A 23,369-nucleotide genomic window follows, 5' to 3' on the forward strand; every position below is an offset into this window, starting at 1 on the left:
GACTAAATAACCCCAGTTCCCTCAGCCTCTCCTCATAAGTCATGTTCCCAAGCCCCCTAATAATTTTCGTTGCCCTCCGCTGGACTCTCTCCAATTTGTTCACATCCTTTCTGTAGTGGGGGGACCAAAACTGGATGCAGTACTCCAGGTGTGGCCTCACCAGTGCCGAATAGATCTTCCCTCGATCTGCTGGCAATACTCCTACTAATACAGCTCAATATGCCGTTGGCCTTCTTGGCAACAAGGGCACATTGCTGACTCAACTCCAGCTTCTCGTCCTCTGTAATCCCCAGGTCCTTTTCTGCAGAACTGCTGCTTAGCCAGTCAGTCCCCAGCCTGTAGCGGTGCATGGGATTCTTCCTTCCTACATGTAGGACTCTGCACTTGTCCTTGTTGAACCTCATCAGATTTCTTTTGGCCCAATCCTCCAATTTGTCTAGGTCATTCTGGACACCATCCCTCCCCTCCAGCATATCTACCTCCCCCCCAGCTTAGTGTCATCTGTGAATTTACTGAAGGTGCAATTCATCCCATCATCCAGATAATTAATAAAGATGTTGAACAAAACCGGCCCCAGGTCCGACCCTTGGGACACTCCGCTTGATACAAACTAGATACCAACTGCCAACTAGACATCGAACTGTTGATCACTACCCGTTGAGCCTGACAATCTAGCTAGCTTTCTATCCACCTTATAGTCCATTCATCTAGCCCATACTTCTTTATCTTGCCGGCAAGAATACTGTGGGAGAGCGTATCAAAAGGTTTGCTAAAGTCAAGATATATCACATCCACCGCTTTGCCCATATCCACAGAGCCAGTTATCTTATCATAGAAGGCAATCAAGTTGGTCAGGCATGGCTTGCCCTTGGTGAATCCATGTTGACTGTTCCTGATCACCCTCCTCTTTTCCAGGTACTTCAAAATGGATTCCTTGAGAACCTGCTCAATGATTTTGCCAGGGACTGAAGTGAGGCTGACCAGTCTGTAGTTCCCTGGGTCACTATATTTGCCTTTTTTCAATTATCCGGGACCTCCCCCGGTCGCCACAAATTTTCAAAGATAATGGCCAATGGCTCTGCAATCACATCAGACAACTCTCTCAGTACCCTTGGATGCATTAGATATGGACCCATGGACTTGTGCATGTCCAGCTTTTCTAAATAGTCCTTAATCTGTTCTTTCACCACTTCGGCTGTTCACCTCCTCCCCATACTGTGTTGCCCAGTGCAGCAGTCTGGGAGCTGACCTTGTCTGTGAAGACCGGCAAAAAAAGCATTGAGAATTTCAGCTTTTTCCACATCATCTGTCACTGTTGCCTCCCCCCTTCAGTAAGGGTCCCACACTTTCCTTGACCACCTTCTTGTTGCTAACATACCTATAGAAACCCTTCTTGTTACCCTTCACATCCCCTGCTAGCTGCAACTCCAATTGTGCCTTGGCCTTCCTGATTACACTCCTGCATGCTCTAGCAATATTTTATACTCCTCCCTAGTCATCTGTCCAAATTTCCACTTCTTGTAAGTAGAGAGTTAAAGAAACCCCTCCGACAACATAGTTCCTGTTTCTCTGCCTCCTCCCACACATTGCCTAGCTACAGGGCTCCTCCCCTCCCCCAGGCCAGACACCTGCATCCTCTCTCACCCTAGAGCCCAGCTGCGGGGCCCTCCCAACCCAGACACCTGCACCCCTCTCCCCCAGAGCCCAGCTTTGGGGCGCCCCCAGCCCAGACACTATCACTCTCAACTTCTCTAGAGCCCAGGGATCCAGAGGGAGAAATAGCCTGATGCTGGGTTGCGGGCTTGTACGGAGTTGCTTGCAGATCGCATCATTCTTTCAGGGGTGCAGCTGCTGGGAACCCTCCTGTTTTCTATTGGTGAGCTGGGCTCTGCCTGGTCCAGCGGCCCCTAGTGGCAGCCATCAGCTGTGCAGTCCATTTTGCGGGTAGAGGGGAGGAAATTCTGCACGCACAACATTAATTTCTGCACAAATTCTGCATGTGCAGTGGTACAGAATTCCCACAGGAGTACTTTCAAATTCCCAGGGAACGGAGGGAGAAATTCTGCCCTTTATGCGCTTGCATGGGTGCACAAAGAGGCACAGGATGCATATACAGCCTCAGTGGACACTGCTATTCAAAAGACTCTAGTCTTGCAATCAGGAGATGCATGCACACCTATAGTGGCATCCATACTGACAACATTTTGAAGAGCCATAATTGCCATAGGGTAAGTAACCATTCTTGTCATTTGCTCCTGTCCCATTGCAAAGTGCAATGGGCCATTTCTTTTTAATGATCTAAAGCTTTTCCCTTTATATACATGATCTTCAAACAGCTTACCTACAAGTGTTGGATACTGAAGATTTTAGCACTGGCAGTGAATGTTGTTTTCATTTCTGCAGTGGGGATATGAATCCTTTGGCATAAGTTTGTTTAAATTATCACAAGTTTTAAGTCTTGTTAGGAACAAACTCAGTCTGCCCCAGGGAGCTTTTCATTCTGTCATGGATCTAGTAAATTTATACTCAGTTTAGTAAATTTAGATTCAGTTGGATTATTCCCACGCAGAGAGCTAATGCTTCAATCTTGTGTGCTAATTTGCATTAGTTCATTGTGTTGTAATAATCCTGGTCTCATTTTCTCACCTTGTTTTCAATTACAGCACCAAGTTCTTACCTTGTTTTCTAGTATAGAACCAGATGCAGGGGAACCTGTGCTATTAATTCAAGAAATCAAAGGATTCCTTCAAATCGGCTGCTGTGTTCCAGATTTAAGTTCATACCATGACAGATGATGCTAGTTCTGCTCATCGGCTCAGGAGCTCTCAATCTGGTAGCATTGCATAACCTAAGCAGAATTCATAGGCATTTTTTCCTTCCTAGCATACTTCCACTCATCTCCAAACTAGATTGGAGAGAGTTGCCTCTTCTGTATGTACAGATTTGACATTTATTCTTTTTGGGAATGTTAGTTCTGTTCTTTATTTTAACTTGCTATTTCCCTGGCTCTCCCCCCGACCTGACAGGGAAGGACTCTCGTCTCCTTGTCTTCAGGATGAGCGCTGTACAAAATGGCATAGAAGCAAAGCAGATGGCAAAGAGCAAATATGACTGCAGAGAAAATAAACTTGAGAAAACAAAAGGTGATTTGACTCTCATTTATCAAAAGACCCAATTAAGGCATTGGACCAGAAGCTGCCAAAGGTCCTATTGGCTCCCCTGTAGATGTTGCAGCAACTGACCGTTAGTTATTCTCCTCTGGAAGAGTAATCCTGTGTTAGATTGTATGTGAAAATAAATTTGGACTAATCCCAATTCCCATTTGTGCACTTCACAAAAATACCACATGACTTGGTAGTTTTTACCAGGGAGAAGTTCTGAAGCAGAATAGATATATTACAAGCAGGATTGAAGGACTCTGGCAGAACTATGTATGGAGGCCCACGACTGGAAAAATAGGGCAGTGCTGCAGGTCAGACTTGGTGCATTGGTGGAATTGTATGAGTTCCTAGTACATGGAAAAGCAGGGGAGTTGCACCTTATTGTTGAGTTGTATTGGAAAAGCTGAAAGCATTTCTAGATGGGGAGCAACAGAATTTTATGGGATAGAATTGAGATGCATACTACCCCTGGCACAAGCCTATGCATTTAGTCATTCACTTCCATAAGAAATTATTCATTTGCAAATTTTAGAGGGTGAAAAAATAATTAGGTTTCACTTCACAAGGAACTATGTGGAGTTCATGGGTGTGTTCCTTGAAGGGAATGTTAATACGTGCATTATCTCCTTAGGCTGCCATTTGTATGCCATTAATACTCACCACAGCAGTGAACTGAGGATTGTTGTGGCTATTAGGAACAAACTGCTTCTCATCACAAAGAAATACAATCAAGGCAACGATTTAACCAGTGTCTGTTTGATGTCACCACTGTCTGAATCACCAGTGGAGGAATTCCAGTACATCAGGGTATGCTTGAGACAAATCACTAAAAACACCTTCTCTTGGTAGGGCTGACACGTGGTTCAGGAGGGGCACACATCTTGCCTTTCTAAACCCCAGGATTGGTTCAAATGAGAGTCCCAACAATAGTGATGGGAAATTCCATTACAGATACTTAAACAAAAATCCTCCACTTTTTTTAACTGGATTCTTGTTCATCAATGAAACATATCTGTGTACAGCCTGTCTGCCCTCTAGCACAGCTCACTGGGCACCACCGGTAGTACAAACTATTTCCAGTGAGAATATGAAAAGTAGAATAATTCCATTAATTTCCATCTTAATGTAATATCATTTACATTACAGGAGATTTGTCTCTCTGACCCTCCAGTGATCATGACTCTGGTGGATGGACCTACTGGAGACAATGACAATATGATCTGTGTAGCATATCGGCATCAGTTTGATTTAGTTAACGAGAGTACTGGGGAGTCCTACAGGTTACATCATGTTGAAGCAAGCAGGGTAAGTTCTCAGTATTAGAACAGACTTTGCTAGTGTAACCACACCTAGCACCATAAAAGTTGATATAGCTATCCTTGAGGCCACAGTGACTTCTACCACCTTCCTTAGAGCACCAGTTTGGGAGGATCTTAGCTTTTTTTGCTTTTAATTTAGTTTGCAAGCTATTATGTCTGATCCCACTCTGCCTGAGACCTGAGTTCTTTCTATGGTATCTAATGGTGTTTGTCCCGAGGCAATCATAAAGTAAGACATCTCTGACTGGTACTCCTAGACATATCACCAGGTGGGCAAAAGCCTTGCATCTCAGAGTCTGGAATATCACCTTCAGCATAGCTGTAAAGCCTTTTCTTTTCTTCCTAGCTCAAAGGCTTTTCTCCCTTTTAGTACAGGGTGAGAGAGAGAGAGAGTGTGTGTGTGTGTGTGTGTGTGTGTGTGTGTGTGGAAACTACCATTTGTTAGCCATCAATTTCAAATTAAGATTTGCATAAACCAAGACTGAACCAGGTTTCCTTGCCTTCTCAGGTATGAGGAATAAGCTCCCTCCTGTTCGATTGCCTTTTCCAGTCTTGCATATTCCTCCTGAAGGCCTTTATTATTCCCCTTAAGGTCTATTTTTAACATAAGTTAATGACCGGGTGAGACCTCATCTGGAATATTGCATGCGTTTTTAGTCTCCCATGTTTAAGAAGGATGATTTCAAAGTGGAACAGGTGCAAATTAGAGTTTCTAGGATGATCAGAGGAATGGAAAAGCAACATTATGAGAGGAAACTGAAGCAGCTTTTCTTGTTTAGCATAACCAAACAAAGGCTGAGGGGAGATATGATTGCTCTCTACAAATACCTCAGAGGGATACAAACCAGAGAGGGAGTCTAGTTATTTAAGTTAAGCACCACTGCTGACACAACAACAAATAGATATAAACTGACCATCAACAAATTTAGGCTTGAAATTAGATGAAGATTTGTAACCATCAGAGGAGAGAAGTTCTGGAACAGTCTTTCCAGGGGAGCAATGAGAGCAAAACAACCTAACTTGTTTTAAGACTGAGCTTGATAAGTTTATGGAGGGAATGGTATGATGAGACTGCCTACAATGGGATGTGGGCCATCTGTGACAGCTAGTAGCAAATATCCCCAATGGCCAGAGATGGGGCACTAGATGGGGAGGGCCTGGTAGGTCTTGCCCACATGCTCAGAGTCCAGCTGATTGCCATATTTGAGGTCGGGAAGGAATTTCCCCCCAAGTCAGATTGGCAGAGACCCTGGGTTTTTTTGGCTTTCTCTGCAGCATGGAGCACGGTCACTTTCTGATTTAGAGCAAATATTGGATTCTCTGTAACTTGAAATCCTTTAAATCATGATTTGATGACTTCAGTAACTCAGTCAGAGGTTATTACAGGAGTGGGTGGGTGCGGTTCTTTGTCCTGCGAAGGCCAGGAGTGCAGACTAGATCAGGGGTGGGCAAACTTTTTGGTCCGAGGGCCTCATCTGGGTATGGACATTCTGTGGCGGGCCATGAAGTCTCACAAAATTGGGGGTTGGTGTGCTGGAGGGGGTGTGGGCTCTGGGGTGGGGCAGGAAATGAGTTCAGGGTGCAGGAGGGGGCTCTGGGTTGGAGCAGTGGGTTGGGGGAAGGGGGGAGGGCTCCAGATGGGGGTGTGGTCTCTGGGGTGGGGCTGGGGATAAGGGTGCAGGAGATTGCTCCGGGCTGGAACAGAGGGGTTCGGAGGGCGGGAGGGGGATCAGGGCTTGAGCAGGGGGTTGGGGCACAGGAGAGAGTCAGGGGTACAGGCTCCAGGCTGCACTTACCTCAAGCAGCTCCCAGAAGCAGTGGCATGTCTCCCCTCCGGCTCTTATGCGGAGGTGAGGCCAGGGGGCTCTGCATGCTGCCCTGTGCGCAGGCGCCGCCCCTGCAGCTCCCATTGGCTGTGGTTCCAAGCCAATGGGAGCTACGGGGGCAGTGCTTGGGGCGGGGGCAATGTGCGGAGCCCCCTGGATGCCCTTACGTGTAGGAGCTGGAGAGGGGACATGCCACTCTTTCCAGGATCCGCGCAGAGGAAGGCAAGCGCTGGACCCCACTCCCTGGCAGGAGCTCAAGGACCAAATTAAAATGTCTGGAGGGCCGGATGCGGCTCCTGAGCCAGAGTTTGCCTGATCACAGTGGTCCCTTCTGGCTTTTAAATCTGAGTCTTTGAGACCTAACGGTAATTTCTCACAACAGAGCATCTGTTACTCAGTTTCAGGACACCCTCCTTCTTACTCAGATGCTGGGTAAACAGAAAATATGGTTTTCTCCTCCTTCCTCAATAGGCAACAGTCCATGGATGTAGAAAACACATAGAATTTATACAGTTGCTCTTGTAAGGTTAGTACATCACTCCTCCTATTGTCATATGGAACTATCTGCCACAGTTTTGTCTTTTTCAAAGTCATCATGAATTGTTTTTCTGTCAAGATTCAGTGCCCCCAATAAGGCATTTTGCTATTAGATTGTAGTAGCTGCAACTCAATGTACAGCACTTAAAAAGTAATCAAAGCAGGTAGTATCAGCACTGATGTTATGGAGCAGTGGTTCCCAACCAGGGGTACAAGTACCCCTGGGAAAGCAGAGGTCTGCCTGGAGGTACATCAGCTCATCTAGACATTTGCCTAGTTTTATAACAGGCTACATAAAAAGCACTAGCAAAGTCAGTACAAACTAAATTTTCATGCAGACAATAACTTTTTTATACTACTCTATATATTATACACTGAAATGTAAGTACAATATTTATATTAGTTGATTTATTTTATAATTATTTGGTAAAAATAAGAAAGTAAGCAATTTTTCAGTAAGTGTGTGCTTTGACTTTTCTGTATTTTTATGTCTGATTTTTGTAAGCAAGTAGTTTTTAAGTGAGGTGAAACTTGTGGGGGTATGCAAAACAAATCAGGCTTTGGAAAGGGGTACATTAGTGTGGAAAGGTTGAGAGCCACTGTTATGGAGTATTATGAAAGTGATACAATTTGAAAAAACAAACCTGAGCACTTATCAGAGCTTTTGTGCCTTTTCATGAAGTTTTAAATATCAACCACAACTGCCTAAAACTACTTCGTACATTCTTGGAGTATTGTGTGAGAATTTCTTAATAACTTGAACTCAAGAAATGCCTTTTAGTCTTATCTAAGAAATCACTGCCCAATGCAGTACTGAAAAGGGGAAACAAGCAGAATTAGCACTATATTTCCAGTGGCCAAAATGTTCTAACTTGGTTGCCTGAAGTTAGACATCTAAATAAATGCCAATTTTTCAGAAGTTTTTAATACCCACAATTCCTATTGATTTCTCTCCGAGCCTGGGATGGTCAGTATCTCTGAAAGTCAAGCCATTTTTATTTGTGTCTAAATATGGATTTAGGTGTCTGGCTTTAGATACCCAAGTTTGAATATTTTGAGCAGTCTGTTTATGCTGATAGTCTTCCTCAAAATGCAGATAGAAAAATTCTCCTCTCTTCTGATGGTTCTTGGTTTTTATTTAATTTACTTTTTGTTTTATTTTTTACCTTTTATGTTTTTTGCGTGAATTTAGTGATGATGAAAGGGATCAGGTTTGACAGCCTTGGAGACTGAGCAGGTACTGCATGGATAGTTGCAGTGCAAACTTCCCTGTGTGGCCTTGCCAATTTTCCTCAATCCTGATCTGAAGAATCTACTTCTAGGGATGAGTGTGGTCTCTGTCAACAATTTCAACCAAGGTCTCATAAGGACATGGAACTGAGACAAAAAATCATCCTGATGGCGGCAGCCTGTCAGCCTTCTCTTGACCTGCACTAGGAATCACCTAGAAGGTTTGAATCTTCCTCACAGCCCTCGATGTCCGGGGACTATGGGTCAAAGAAATCAGCCGCAGATCCCTCATGAAAGGTATCTAAAAAGAGATATGTGAGCCTTTAGCTAGCCGAAAAGTATCACCGGCACGCTTGGAATTGTTGGTACCAAGACCATCCGAGCACAGTACCCATAGCTCACAAGGATCTGGAATGGCAGGTACCTCTGATGCACACCAATGGATGAGGAGAGGAACAGGGTGCACACCGTTAAGATGATAATTCTGGTATAAGCGGTACCTTTGGCACTGTCAGCTGTGAGCCACCCAGCACCAGAACACTTAGTACAGGCACGATCCCCAACTCCCTCCTTATCAGCACCAGGTCGGTCAGGACCGCAAGAGTTCCAGCATTCAAGAGAACTCAGGGTATCTGATATACAAGAATTTCCCCTTCTCGGCACTGGGGCTCCAGTACCGAGTCTCCTCCAGATACTAGAATCTTTGGCACCATGCCATGCACCTCCACTTCCTAGCGGTGACTCAGACAGTGAGCCAGAGGAGGTCATGTCTCACCACTCCTCTTATGCTCCATATAGTGTCCGTTATAAGGGGCTCCTCAGTCATACCCTAAACCTACTCCACCACCACCATGGTACGGCCAGCCATGGGCACCGCCATTGGGCTCTGTCCTACCACCCCAGTGGCCTTACTGGTATCTCTGGGTGGCATATAGACCTCATACCTTTTAGACTTCCAGCTTGACTTACTGTGAGCCTCTGAGACATTCTCCCTCGGCCACAGCATCCAGAACCTCTGAGCCTCCAAAGGAGATCATGAAGGAAGAGGAGGGCATATTTGAGGAGGAAGTTACATCAAGAACCAACATCTCCTTCTCCTCTCCAGACGAGGCAGTGATGCCCACCGACAATTTCTGGTTTTCCCAGGATTTAGCTAAAAGGGTAGCAGACATGCTGCAGATGCCCATGGAGGAGGTAACAAATACCCATCACAAGTTCCTTGACATTTTACACTTTCCTCATCCTCTAGAGGAGACTCTTCTGGACCCGACCAAGACTATCTAGCAAATCCCATCATCGGTGATGCCTACTTGTAAACAGGTTGATAAAAAAAATTACATCCTGACTTGGGAAACAAAATTCCTTTTTTTTCACGCTCCCCCTAATTTCATTGTCATCAATGTGGTAAAATCTTGGGCCCGCCAGCACCAAATGAGATGCACTCCTCATGACAAGGATTGGAAATGCCTAGACCTCTTCAGAAGAAAGGCCTACTCCTCTGCCAAATTGCAATTTAGAATAGCAGATTATCGAGTTTTAAAAGCTAAATATGACAATGTCAATTATACAAAGCTCAACACTTTTATTGATCAGCTCCCAGAGTCACACTGTGACCAGTTCGAGCTATTATCCATGAGGGACAACTAGTGGCCAAAACAGTGCTCCAGTCAGCCTCAATGCAGCTTACACAACTGTCCATCTCCATTGTGGTGGTTATGTGGCAAGCATCTTGGTTATACCTATCTGGCTTCCCTAAGGAAGTGCGGATGACCGTAGAAGACCTTTCCTTTGAAAGCACCACATCGTTCGGTGAAAAGACGGATGTGTCCCTCCATATCCTTAAAGATTCCAGGGCCATTCTTTGCTCATTAGTGATCTATGCACCTGAACAAGAGAAGGTTTAGTCCACAACCTCAACATAAATCCCACACTTCACAATTCCAAACCCAGCGTTTCTGAGTCTCAGAAAGAAATCCAGTTTTTCCAAGATCCTTCCTTGTCCCACTTCAGACACCCTTTTCACAAGAGTTTACTCAGACAAAAAACAGATCTCCTCTGGTTAGGAGCCATAAAACCAGTACCTCAACATCTGCGAGCCAAAGGTTTGAGATGATTTCTCAGATTTACCCTGGGCAAGGACCAGTACTTCCCTTTGGCCTCTCCTCAGCACCAAGAGTATTCTCCAAGGTCCTCTCCATATTGGCGGGTCACCTACGCTCCCAGAGGATCATGATCTACCACTACCTGGATAATTGTCTCCTCAGAGCCTGCTCCTTAAACAAGGTCCACCAGGTTACCAAAACCTCAGTAGACTTGTTCATGGAACTGGGACTACAGATCAATGTTCAAAAATCAATCTTCACCCTTGTACACCCCCTAGATTTCATAGGAGCTGACCTTGACTTGCTACAGGCCAAAGCACTCGTAGCACAGCACAGGTTCCACACCTTGGCCACGCTCATAGAGACAGTACAAAACAGCCCTCAAATATCAGCCAGACACTGCCTCCAATTCTTGGGGAATATGGCCCAGCAGTGATGCTTCATGCTAGACTTCACATGTTGTGCTTCCAGATATGGTTCATCTTGGTCTACAGATCGAAGAGAGACAAATTAGACAAACCTCTGTCACTATTCACCAAGGTCAAAAACTCCCTGGGTTGGTGGAAAAATCAAGCAAATGATTGCAGGGGATCCTCTTTTCACCATCACTCCTTCTCACCACTGATACATCCCTCATAGAATGAGGCGCACATCTAAATGACCTTACAACACAAGGCAAATGATTATCCATGGAGATGTCCCTCCACATCAGCCTCCTCAAGCTCAGGGTGGTCAGGAATGCCTGCACCCATTTTCTCCCACTGATCAAGGGAACATACACAAGAGTCTTACAGACAACATAGCATTATGCACTACATAAATTGGCAGGGAGGAGCCAGGTTGCCCTCCTTTTGTGCAGAAGCACTAAAGTTATGGAACTGGTGCATTTCCCACAACATCACATTATCAGCGGCCTACCTTCCAGGAGTACAAAAGTCTAAGTCACAAATTCCAGCACAATCACAAGTGGGAGATAAATCCAGCAGTTCTTCAGGACCTATTCAGGCAGTGGGAGACACCGTCCATGGACCTGTTTGCTACTTACCTGAACAAGAAATGTCCATGCTACTGCTCCAGCACAGGGATAGGGCAAAATTTATTGGGCGACACACTCCGTCTTCTGTGTGACAGGGACCTTCTCTATGCCTTTCCCCCATTTCCCCTGCTGTCAAAAGTCCTATTAAAAATAAAAAGAGGAGCGCACATCATACTGACTGCTCCCACCTAATTGAGACAGACTTAGTACCCTTACCTGTCACAAATGGCGACGTGCCCACCGATCTCTCTCCAATCCACGCCATACCCAGAACGAAGGATGCATGCTACATCCCAATTTGAAGATACTCCACCTCAAGGCTTGCCTCTTATATGATTCCAGTGAATAGAAAGGTCTTGCTCAGGAGGTACAGGAAGTATTACTACACGGTAGAAAATCCACTACAAGTCATACTTACCTGCAGGAGTGGTTTCAGGTTTGGTGTAATTCCCAACAAATTTCCCTGACATCCGCTACTTTTCCAGTGGTCCTAGACCATGTACTGACTCTCAAAAAATTAGGATTATCTCTCAGTTTGCTCAAAGTTCACCTTGCAGCTATAGCAGCCTTCCATCGATAACTAGAGGGATAGTCAGTGCTCTCTCATCCAACCACAAAATTGATTCCTCAGGGATATAGTAAAACTTTTCCCCCAACCCAGACATCCCACCCCAGCATAAGACCTAAACCTAGTACTGAAAAGCTTGACTAGACGTCTCTTTGAATGCATGGCTACTTGGTCACTCACATCCTGTCGATGAAGACAGCCTTCCTGGTGGTGATCACCTCAGCAAGGAGGATAGGGGAAATAGCAGCACAGATAGCACCCTCCCCCTCAACTTGTTTCAGGACAAGTCACTCTCAGACTGCACCTCAAATTCATCACTAAAGTGACTTCCCCCTTTCACATAAACCTACTGCTTCACTCCCCAAGCTTTTACCCCAAGCCTTACCATGTTAACAGGGAGGCTATACTGCACACACTAGACATTAGGAGAGCCCTGGCTTTTTACCTGGATAGGACAAAGGCTTATAGGAAATCTATGCTCTTCCTTTCTATTGCAGAGAGATCTAAAGGCTCAGCACTTTCAGCCCAGAGACTCTCCAAATGAATATGGAACTGTATTAAACAGTGCTATCAGGTTTGCAACATAACACCTCCATCCAGTATTCATGCTCACTCCTGAGGTCTGTCTCTTCCTCCATCGCCTTCCTCAAGAATGTCCCTATGTCAGAAATCTGTATAGCGGCAACCTGAGTGTCTGCTCATACCTTCACAAAACATTATGCAGTTACCAGAGACTCCGCTTCCGATGCCATCTTCAGTTCCACAGTATTGTCATCTATAACTGATTCGACTCTGAAGCCCCAGTCCTCCAGTAAGAATACTGCTTGGGAGTCCCTTACAGTGGGAGCACTTATAGGGGACATAGCTCGAAGAAGAAGAGGAAGTTATCGTGTGCAGTAACGATGGTTCTTCAAGATGTGTGTTCCTAAGGGGGCTTCACAACCCACCCTCCTCTGCTCTACTTTGGAGTTCTTGCCAAGGACTCCACAGTAGAGAGAGAACTGAGGGGATTTCACCCATGCGTTCTGGTTAACCTCGTGGCAGTGCACAACGAGGATAGTGCATGTCGGACACTATTACCAATGTTCTCTGATCAGCAGCACAGGGACACAAGTGCACATACAGTGAAGCACCCATAGGGAGACATATCTCAAAGAATCATCATTACTGCACAAGGTGAGTAACTTTCTCTTTCCAGGTCCCATTATCAACTGCCTGAGCTGTACTGACCCACTAAACAAGGATATAGCTGTCCAGTACAGTCTCTTCTGAGGTTGGTTGACTAGAGGATAGCTGAGGAGACACTGCTCATGAAGCTGATCTTTTTTAACAATGTTAAAATCTTTTTCATTAATCTAGTAGTATGATCTGGAGAGTGTCTGTCTAGTATAGTCTAGTGCAGTGGTTCTCAAACTGTGTGTCGGTACCCCAAAGGAAATCATGACCTCCTTTGAATGGGGTCACCAGGACTAGATTAGACTTGCTGGGGCCCAGGGCTGAAGCCCAAGCCTCACTACTGAGGGCCAAAGCCCAAGGGCTTCAGCCCTGGGCAGCAGGACTCAGGTTTCAGGCCCCCAGCCTGGGGCTGAAGCCCTTGAGCTTCAGCTTTGGCCCCCCTGCCCAGAGCGGTGGGACTTGGGCTTTGGCGGGCTCAGGCTTCAGTCTCCCGTCCTGGGGTTGTGAAGTAATTTTTGTTGTCAGAAGGGGGTCGTGGTGCAATGAAGTTTGAGAACCCCTGATCTAGTGCATCAAAGGGTTTCATACCATGCCCCTCACCATACTGATTCCAGTCCAGTATCCATTATAACTAGTTTATAGTTTTGATTGTGCTACTTACAGAATTTCATGATTATTTATTACATATTGCATACCACCAATAATTCAATTTTTATTTTTGTATAATCTAAGCAGATAAAATCTCTTATTGTAAAGCATTTTTATCTATTTAAATTTTCACAATTATGCATAATTATGGGTTTGAAGCATTTTTGGTTATCAATTTAAATATTCGCAGTTGCAGGAAATTATGAGGGTCAGACAATTATTTAATGTCAGTAGATGTTAAGATTCAAAAAGATAAAGTTTTATAAACCACTAAAACACAAATTTTATATTTTTCCTAGTGCTGTTGATTAATCGCAGTTAACTCACACGACTAATTAAAAAATCGCAACTAATTGCAGTTTTAATTGCACTGTTAAAATGTAGAAAAACAATTGAAATTTATTAAATATTTTGGATGTTTTTCTACATGTTCAAATATATTGACTTCAATTACAACACAGAATACAAAGTGTACAGTACTCACTTGATATTATTTTTATAACAAATATTTGCACTGGAAGAATCAGACAAAAGAAATCGTATTTTTCAATTCACCTCATACAAGTACCGTAGTGTAATCCCTTTATCGTGAAAGCGCAACTTGCAAATGTAGATTTTTTTTGTTACATAACTGCACTGAAAAACAAAATAATGTAAAACTTTAGAGTCTACAAGTTCATTCAGTCTTATTTCTTGTTCAACCAATCGCTAAGAGAAACAAGTTAGTTTACATTTATGGGAGATAATGCTGCCCGCTTCTTATTTACAATGTCACCTGAAAGTGAGAACAATTTTCGCATGGCACTTATGTAGCTGGCATTGTAAGGTATTTACATGCTAGATATACTAAACATTCGTATGCCCCTTCATGCTTAGACCACCATTCCAGAGGACATGCTTCCATGCTGATGACGCTTGTTAAAGAAATAATGCATTAATTAAATTTGTGACTGAACTCCTTGGGGGAGAATTGTTATAGCAGTCTCGGATAATGACTCAGCATGTTGTTCCTTTTAGGAACATTTTCACTGCACATTTGTTAAAACGCAAAGAAGGTACCAATGTGAGATTTCTAAAGATAGCTACAGCACTTGACACAAGATTTAAGAATCTGAAGTGCCTTCCAAAATCTGAGAGGGACGAGGTATGGAGCATGATTTCAGAAGTCTTAACAGAGCAACACTCCAGTGCAGAAACTACAAAACCTGAACCACCAAAAAAGAAAATCAACCTTCTGCTGATGGCATCCGACTCAGATGATGAAAATGAACATGCATTGATCTTCACTGCTTTGGATCGTTATTGAGCAGAACCCATCATCAGCATGGACTCATGTCCTCTGGAATGGTGGTTGAAGCATGAAGGGACATATGAATCTTTAGCGCATCTGGCATGTAAATATCTTGCAATGCCAGCTACAACAGTGCCATGTGAATGCCTGTTCTCACTTTCAGGTGACATCGTAAACAAAAAGTGGGCAGCATTATCTCCTACCAGTGTAAACAAACTTGTTGTTTGAGCGATTGGCTGAACAAGAAGTAGGACTGAGTGAACTTGTAGGTTGTAAAGTTTTACATTGTTTTATTTTTGAATGCAGTTTTTTTACATAATTTTACATTTGTAAGTTGAACTTTCATGATAAAGAGATTGCACTGTAAAAATAAAAAATATTTTTCAATTCACTTAATACAAGTACTGTAGTGCAAATATTTATAATAAAAAATATAAAGTGAGCACTGTGCACTTTGTATTCTGTATTGTAATTGAAATCAATATATTTGAAAATGAGGAAAATATCCAAAAATATTTATATAAATGGTATTCTATTATTGTTTAACTGCACGATTAATTTTTTTTATCGCTTGACAGCCCTAATTTTTAAATGTGAAGCTGACAAAGTGAATAGCCTTAAATCAAAAGATCATATCTATATTTACTATTCATTCTCTAGTCCATTTGTAAGAAGCCTAATTCAAAAATCTAAATCACCAGATTTTGACTGTAGTAAGTTCTTGAGCAAAGTTTTCTTTGCCTGTCTGTAAATTTCATTTATCTATGGAAATATATTTTCATTCATTTGTGTGTATGCAGTGAAAAAACATTTACCAACATTTACCAATAAAAATCGAATCCTTCTAAACCTGTTTATGGGCATTCCAGATACTGAATTTAGTTGCAAAGAATCAGTTGAGGGTTGCAGTCTGAGAATTTCTGATGACCATACTTTATAAAAATTTCCACTTTCTCCAATGTCCATTTTCTCTCATTCCAATATTTCTCAGTTCTTAATTGTAGCCCTATTTTCCAGGGTACTGAAATCTGTTCAGCAGTGCTTTATTGTCATACAGGAATTCATTAAACCTGGAACAACTGCCAGATTGGTCTCATTCATGTTTTTAAATGCTAAGATTCCTGAGAGGGAAGATATGGGTGCTTATGGTCTTCCCAGCCTCCCAGTCATGGTGTGCAATGTTGGGTTTTTTTGTTTGATGTTTTACAAAGTTTCCTTTTAGAGCTGGCATTTTTAGCACTGCGTGGTGGCTCAGCCAGATCTGCTGAAATACAGCCTATTTCTTCCTTGAATTCTGGTCCCTGTTTGTATTCACTGTTGGTACACATATGCTCCATATGCCTGAAATTGGATATTTCTATCAAGTAGCATCCATTGGTCAACACCTCTGCCGTTGCTTTCCTCATGGTCCATACCGAAGATATAAGAGGTGGTGCAGACTGATGCCTCTCCAGGTCCTTTTTTACCACCACATGGCCTAAGTGGGAATCCTCCAGTGTCCAGAACTGATCCTCATAGGCATTCTTTTCTGTAAATATGTAAAAGTTTTACGTTGTTAGTTATCATTAGATAAGTAATTTTTAAGTTAGACTCTCCATCCTGAGAAATCCTCTGTCAGTGCAGGACCTAGATCAGGGGTAGGCAACCTATGAAATGGGTGTAGAAGGCAGCACGCGAGCTGATTTTCAGTGGCACTCCTACTGCCCGGGTTCTGGCCACCGGTCGGGGGAGCTCTGCATTTTAATTTAATTTTAAATGAAACTTCTTAAACATTTTTAAAACCTTATTTATGTTACATACAACATTAGTTTAGTTATATATTGTAGACTTATAGAAAGAGACCTTATAAAAACATTAAAATGTATTACTGGCACGCAAAAACCTTAAATTAGAGTGAATAAATGAAGACTCGGCACACTGCTTCTGAAAGGTTGCCGACCCCGACCTAGATTATAACGAGGCTCCCAGGCTTTAAGAATTGCCTTTCCTTACCCCACTCCTTTTTGATCAGCGACAACCACCAGCGCTGCCTCTACTGCCTGAAGAAGCATATATCTCCACTAAGTGCAGTATCTGCTGGTCTTTTCTCAGACAAACATGGCAGGCACAAGAACGCCAACTTCAGAAGCACCTAATGGATCAGATCCAGGCAAGGTGATCCATCCCTTCTTCCATTCCTTGTAGGCATTCTGCTTTCTCTTAATAATCTGTTTGAGATGCTTGTTCATCCATTTTGGTCTGCAGCCCTTCCCTACAATGTTTTCCCCTTTGCTTGGGATTCAGGATCCAGATAATTTCTGCAACTTTGACTTAAAGCAATTCCAAGCCTCCCTCCACATTCAGATCCTTGAGTTCTTTAGTCCAGTTCACTTCTGGAACTAATTCCCTATTTTTTTTTTAACGTTTGCCCTTTTGCAGTCAAAGACCTAGTTGCAGACCTATTTTTGTTTGTTCTTCCTTTTAGTAAAACTGCATTAACTCATGATCACTCAAACCAGTGTTGGCCTAGTAGTATTTATTTCATTAAAAATATTAAAGAGATCTTTATAAATATCCGAATAGGATCATGGGAGTCCATCCACCGGCAGGGCTGCTGTACAGACCTCAGACAGGCAACACAGACACGCAGCTGTATGGAAGGGCTGGGGTGGTATAGCTGTGCCGGAGGAGCTGCCGGCATGGGGCTGCCCGGCAGCCCCACATTCTGCTCCTCCTTTGTCTTTCTGGTACACCGTACTGGCTATAAATAGCTTACTGGTACAGCATACCGGACTATACCGCTCTACTTGCACCACTGCTGCCCCATCTCCTAGCATCTCTGGGAGTCTCTGTCACTATAAAGGAGTCCACTCTAACTCTCACTCAGACTATAGACATAATAGGAGTGACCTTCGACTCAGTTAGGGCAAAGGCTTATTTTCCTTATTCACACTCTGGGCAGCCTGATAGATCGGGTTATGCACAACCCTTGGCCATTGGTCCAGATCCCATTTGCCAGATTCCACCTCCACTGCCTGCAGCCTTGGCTTCGAGCAGTATATATACCGAACAAACACAGCATGAATTCTTAGTGACAACCCTCATCAAGATAAGGACCTTTCTGACCAGGTATAAAGAACTGGCACAAGTGTGCATGTGCATTCCTTTCCTATACCCCACACCCCATAGAACAATAATCTCAGATGGCTCTTTATTAGCGTGGGGGGCTCACATAGATGGTTACATAGCATAGGACATTTGGACGCCTTTGGAAACCAGGATATATGTAAACTTGCAGGAACTCAGGCAGTCTGAGAAGCATGCAAGGCATTCTTGCCATTAATCCAATCTCACAATGTTCTTACAACATCAGACACTATGACAACTGTATTGTACATAAACGGAGGAGCAAGATCTGTTCTCCTGTGTGTAGAAGCGGTCACCTGGTGTATCTCCCAGGAACTCAGAATTCACTGGCAGACAGCCTCAGCAGGTACTTTGTCACTGACCATGAGTAGGAATTGCACAGTTCAGGGGTGAACAGCATCTTCACTCAGTGGGAAACCCCTATCCAAGACCCATTTGCCTCTAAGACAAACAGGAAGTGCAGCATATACCAGAAATTTTTCAGAGGTACCTGTTGAGATGGCTCGAGCACTCTCTGGTGCTGCGTATGCTGGTAGAAAGTGACCAGCCGAACCTGCACCCCCTTCCCGTCCTTCTTACCACCTGGACAGGTTGCTGGAACTGTTCTCCTTGCTTTGGCAAGTTCTCAGTGATATTCCTTTTCCTATAATTATATATAGTTTGGTTAATTGTAAGTAGTTTTTAGTCAGTTTCAGGGACAATGTTGCAGTCAGCATGTCCATAAACGTCGATCCTACCACCTGCGCAACTGCTTGGGGTAGTCAAATAGAGTGGAATACACATGTGCAATCATTCAAAGAAGAAAAAGCTGTTATTAACCTTCCATAACTGTTCTTTAAGATGTGTTGCATATGTCCATTCTATGACCTGCCTTCTTCCCCCTCTACATCGAAGCTAGTCAAAAAAGAAGGAACTGAGGGGAGTGCAGGGTCAGCTGGGGGCTTTATACTGGTGCTGTGAGGACGCAGCACCAGAGGGGGCTCGAACCACCCCTACAGATACCACTGAGGGAAAATTTTGTGGCGACTGTGTTTGGGATGTGCATATACCTACAACACATCTCAAAGAACAACAGTTACGAAGGTTAGTAACTTTTTTTTATAGGGAAGGTCATGGCCATTCTCCAGCAGCACTGCTTTCCTTCTTTCTTGGACAGACCACCTAAACTATGCATTTCTACCTGTCCCACCACTTCCTTGAGTATTACAGAAGCCGAGGTGATAAAGCATGAGTCAATTTCATCATGCCCAGATGGATCAGGAGGTTCTAGTTTCCAGTTCTCCTGCACATGTCAGCCTGACCACCAGTCGGCATTAATTCCTTTCCATACCTCGTGACTCAAGACAAAGGCAAGATCCGACATCTCAACCCAGAATTCTTCATCTCATAGGTTGGTATTTGGATGGGCATCGGCTCTACAATGTTCTTGTTCCCAGAATGTTCAAGCCATCCTTATTAATAGTAGAGTGGACTCTGTGATAAATGAAGTGGGGAGGTAGCTCCCATTTATGGACACCCAGCCAGCGAGTTAGCTATAAAGTCCCTCTTGGTGGCTGTTCTCTGCTTGCTTTACCTGTAAAGGGTTAAAAAGTCTCCCTGGCTAGGTAAAAGAAAGGGAGTGGGCACCTGATCAAAAGAGCCAATGGCAGGGCCAGAACTTTTTAAAATTGGGGGAGGGGGGAACTTCCCTTTCTCTGTTGTTGCTCTCCTGATAGAGGGGACAGAGCGGGACAGGGCTGAAGCTATGCTGTGAAAAGCTTTAAAACCAGGTATGAAAAAGCATCAAATCATACCTCAACCCTACTTATCTGAAACTCCAAATATGTAAGTAATCAGGGAATGTCCAGGAAGATACGATTAGGGTTATTTTATTTCTTTTTGGCTTGTGGACTCCTCTGTGCTAACCCCAGATGGTTTTGTTTTGCTTGTAACGTTTAAGCTAAACCAAGAGAGTTATCTTGATGCTTAATTTTTGTAATTGCTTTTTTTAATCTAGCAAAAGCCTAAATTCCAGATGTATATTTTCTTTCTTTTTGTTTTTAATAAAATTTACCTTTTTTAAGAACAGGATTAGATTTTGGTGTCCTAAGAGGTTTGTGCATATGTTGTATAATTAGCTGGGGGCAACAGCTAATTTCCTTTGTTTTCTTTTTGAGCTCTTCCCTGGGGAGAGGGGGTGTGAAAGGGCTTAAGGGTACCTCACAGGAAGGAATTCCCCAGTGAGCCTTCCTAGGTTCCAAGGGGGTTTTTTTGCACTTGGGTGGTGGCAGCATCTACCCATCCAAGGTCAGAGAGAAACTGTGACCTTGGGTGTTTAATACCAGGTTGGAGTAGCCAGTATTAATTTTTAGAATCCTTGCGGGCCCCCAGCTTCTGCACTCGAAGTGCTGGAGTGGGGAATCAGCCTTAACAGACTCCATGAGAAAATTTTGTCTCGTCAAGTGCAAGCACTTCTCTATCTGGGCCCAGCAGCTCTGTGAGTCTCCTGAGTCAGCAGGTATAGCTGATCTCACATTACCTTCTTATGCTCAAGAAGTTTGGCCTTTCCCTTAGCTTCATACAGGTTCACCTAACAGCAATCAGCACATCACCCTCCATCAGACAGCTATACTGCCGTATTCACCCAATCACCTCCAAGTTTTTAAAAGGTTTTAATTAGAACTTTACAACGAGTAATAAAACCAACCCCTCAATGGGATCTTAATTTAGTGCTTCCAACAGTCACTGTGCCACCCTTCTAACTTGATGCTTTACCAATCTATGAAGATTCCCTATCTTTCTGCTATCATCTCAGCCAGACAAATAAGCGAGTTGGGGGCCCTAATGGCAGATCCTTCTTATACTACATTTCATAAAGACAAGATCTCACTACAGCTATACTTGAAATTCACTCTTAAATCAGTTTAGGAATTTCACATAAACCAGAATATGCACTTACCTGTGTTCTTTTTGAAGGCCCACACATCCATTAAAGTAAGGAAACTTCATCTCCATGATATGAGACAAGCTGTAGCCTTTTACCTACAGAGAACAGAACAAATCACAGTCACCTAGGCTGTTTCTGGCAGCAGTAGCACGAGTCCAAGGACAAGCTATTTCCTCCAAGAGGATCTCTGGCTGCGTTCTACTTTATCTACTGTCTTATCACATGCAGGGTATGGGCTCACTCTACAAGAGCACAGGCAGCCTTAGTACCATTACTCCAACAAGTACATCTGCTTGACATTTGCCAGGCAGTGATGTAGAGTTCCAGCCACACATTCATGAGACATTATGGTAGCGGTTCTGCAAGCAGCCATACCAGCTGCATCCTCCTTTTCTCTGAGTACTGCTTGTCAGTCACTCTCAGTGGAATACACACAGAGACCAGCACTCAAAGAAACAAGGGAATTTAAGTAGTCTTCATAACTGGAGTTCTTCAAGATGTGTGGTCCCTATCTGTATTCCACTACCTGCCCTTATTCCCCTCTACTTCGGATCCTCTCTGATCTGCAGTAAGAGGAACTGGAGAGGCGTCAGTCTGCACCATCCTTTATGCCTTCAGTCTGGAACCCGAGGGGAACAACTATGTAGGCGCAGACAGACACTACTTGCTAGAAATCGCCACTCTCTGACACATCAGCGCACAGTGGAATACAGATAGGGACTACAGATCTTGAAGAATCTACAGATTTCCAGTTATGAAGGGTAAGTAACTTCCCTTTTCTAAACATTTGTGTTTCCAAATAAGTTCTATTACTACATTATAATGTTACTATAGAAAATATTGATTGGAAAACTAATCGAATCCCTTACTAAGAGTGGCTTTACAATGAATGCCAAATAAAGGCATAGCTACAGAAGGCTACACTTGAAAAGGACAGATTTTGTTCTGAGCTGCAGGAGTGTATCTCCACTGACTCTGGTACAAAGTGTTGCATTTTTCTCAAAAGCAGTTTGTAATAACCTCAGTATCCAGTCTGCCCACTACCCTTACCCATTATCATTGCAGGTTAATTTTGTTGCAGCTATTGATGTATATGAAGATGGTGAAGCTGGTCTTCTGTTGTGTTATAACTGTAAGTGTTGTTTTATTTGATCCGGGCAATAGCAAAGGAAGTTTAAAAACATGAATTATATCAGTCTGCTTATCTGTGCGATATGATTCTACATATTGCTAAGTTAGCAGTTTTTCAATATAATTTTCATTATTGTTTTATGACAAGCTGTGCAGAATATAGAAACATCAGCTACCTGCTTCTGTTTTCTGGTGTACAAATGAAATTCCCCAATTTTGGAGAACCACCTCTGGTGTTAATTACTCACCAAAATGTCAGCTATGAGATATCCATTATTATAATCACCTCACTTTCTTATATGACCCCATTACCAGAGTGTCTGAGCCCCTCACAATCTTTAATTAACCATTCAGTGATTAGGACTCTTGCCTGAGACTTTGATGCAATTCCTTGCTCCTTCACAAACTTCCTGTGTAACCTTGAGCAAAACAATTAGGCCCCAACTTTTCAAAAGTATTTAGGCATTGCTGTGCTCCGCACTGCAATGCCTACCTCATTTTGGAGCCTAAGTGTCATTTTCAAAAAGGGTTCAGGCACTTATGAGCCTAATCCCATTGACAGTCAATGGAATTTAGGCTCAACTACCAAAATTCCTTTTGAAAATGAGACTTAGGGTCTTAAATTAGGTAGGCACTGCAACACTGAGTGAAGCAATGCTTAAATACCTTTAAGAAATTGGGCCTTAGTCTCTGTCCAGTTCACTATCTGTAATGAATGTTATAGCATTTCTTGACAGCACAGAGATGTTGTGAGGATAAATACATCAAAAATTGTGAGGTGCTCAAACATTACAGTAATGAAGTCCATATAAGTCCCTGTTAATACAAAAGACTAGCCATGTGAGGGAGCAATGGCATCCTTTCAGACAAAATTCAAGAGTTCAGTCCAAGTAAATAGAGTAAATAAAAAGAATAGGGATTTGTAAGCTGGTTTGCTGTTTTACTAGAATCCGTGTTGTATGTACTACTCATAGAAAGATGGTGACTTTCTTGATTTCAGCTTTGACTTTGCAGATGTACTGATAATTTTTAAGCATATTATTCCTGGCTTTTATAATTAATAATTGAAAGAAATCCTGCAATTAGGGAAATAGATGGGGATTCATAGTCACATTGGATAATCACTGCAATAATAATGTTCTTTGAGTAATCAATGAATCCAGATTTTAAAAGCCAGTCAGTGGAGTCCTGCCTCTTATTGGCTGACCTATGCTTTTATTCTTTCCTTTTTGCTTTTTAGTATTGGAAAATTACTAGTATTATGATTAGAAGAAGGTGCTGTAGAAGCACTT

At 43.1% G+C, this 23,369-nt stretch overlaps 1 protein-coding gene across 5 annotated transcripts in view; it reads left to right on the forward strand.

The window, feature by feature from the left end:
- GARNL3 (GTPase activating Rap/RanGAP domain like 3) overlaps positions 1 to 23,369 on the forward strand; it is a 154,133-nt gene that overhangs the window by 116,717 nt on the left and 14,047 nt on the right. For all 5 annotated transcript variants that reach the window (XM_044992942.1, XM_044992939.1, XM_044992944.1 and 2 more), the window contains 4 exons: positions 3,027 to 3,143; positions 3,793 to 3,968; positions 4,308 to 4,466; positions 22,012 to 22,078. In XM_044992942.1, the coding sequence (XP_044848877.1) occupies positions 3,027 to 3,143; positions 3,793 to 3,968; positions 4,308 to 4,466; positions 22,012 to 22,078 (519 nt within the window). The remainder of the gene's footprint in view (positions 1 to 3,026; positions 3,144 to 3,792; positions 3,969 to 4,307; positions 4,467 to 22,011; positions 22,079 to 23,369) is intronic.

Source organism: Mauremys mutica, chromosome 18 (assembly GCF_020497125.1).
Source record: "Mauremys mutica isolate MM-2020 ecotype Southern chromosome 18, ASM2049712v1, whole genome shotgun sequence".
NCBI classification, from domain to species: domain Eukaryota; kingdom Metazoa; phylum Chordata; order Testudines; family Geoemydidae; genus Mauremys; species Mauremys mutica.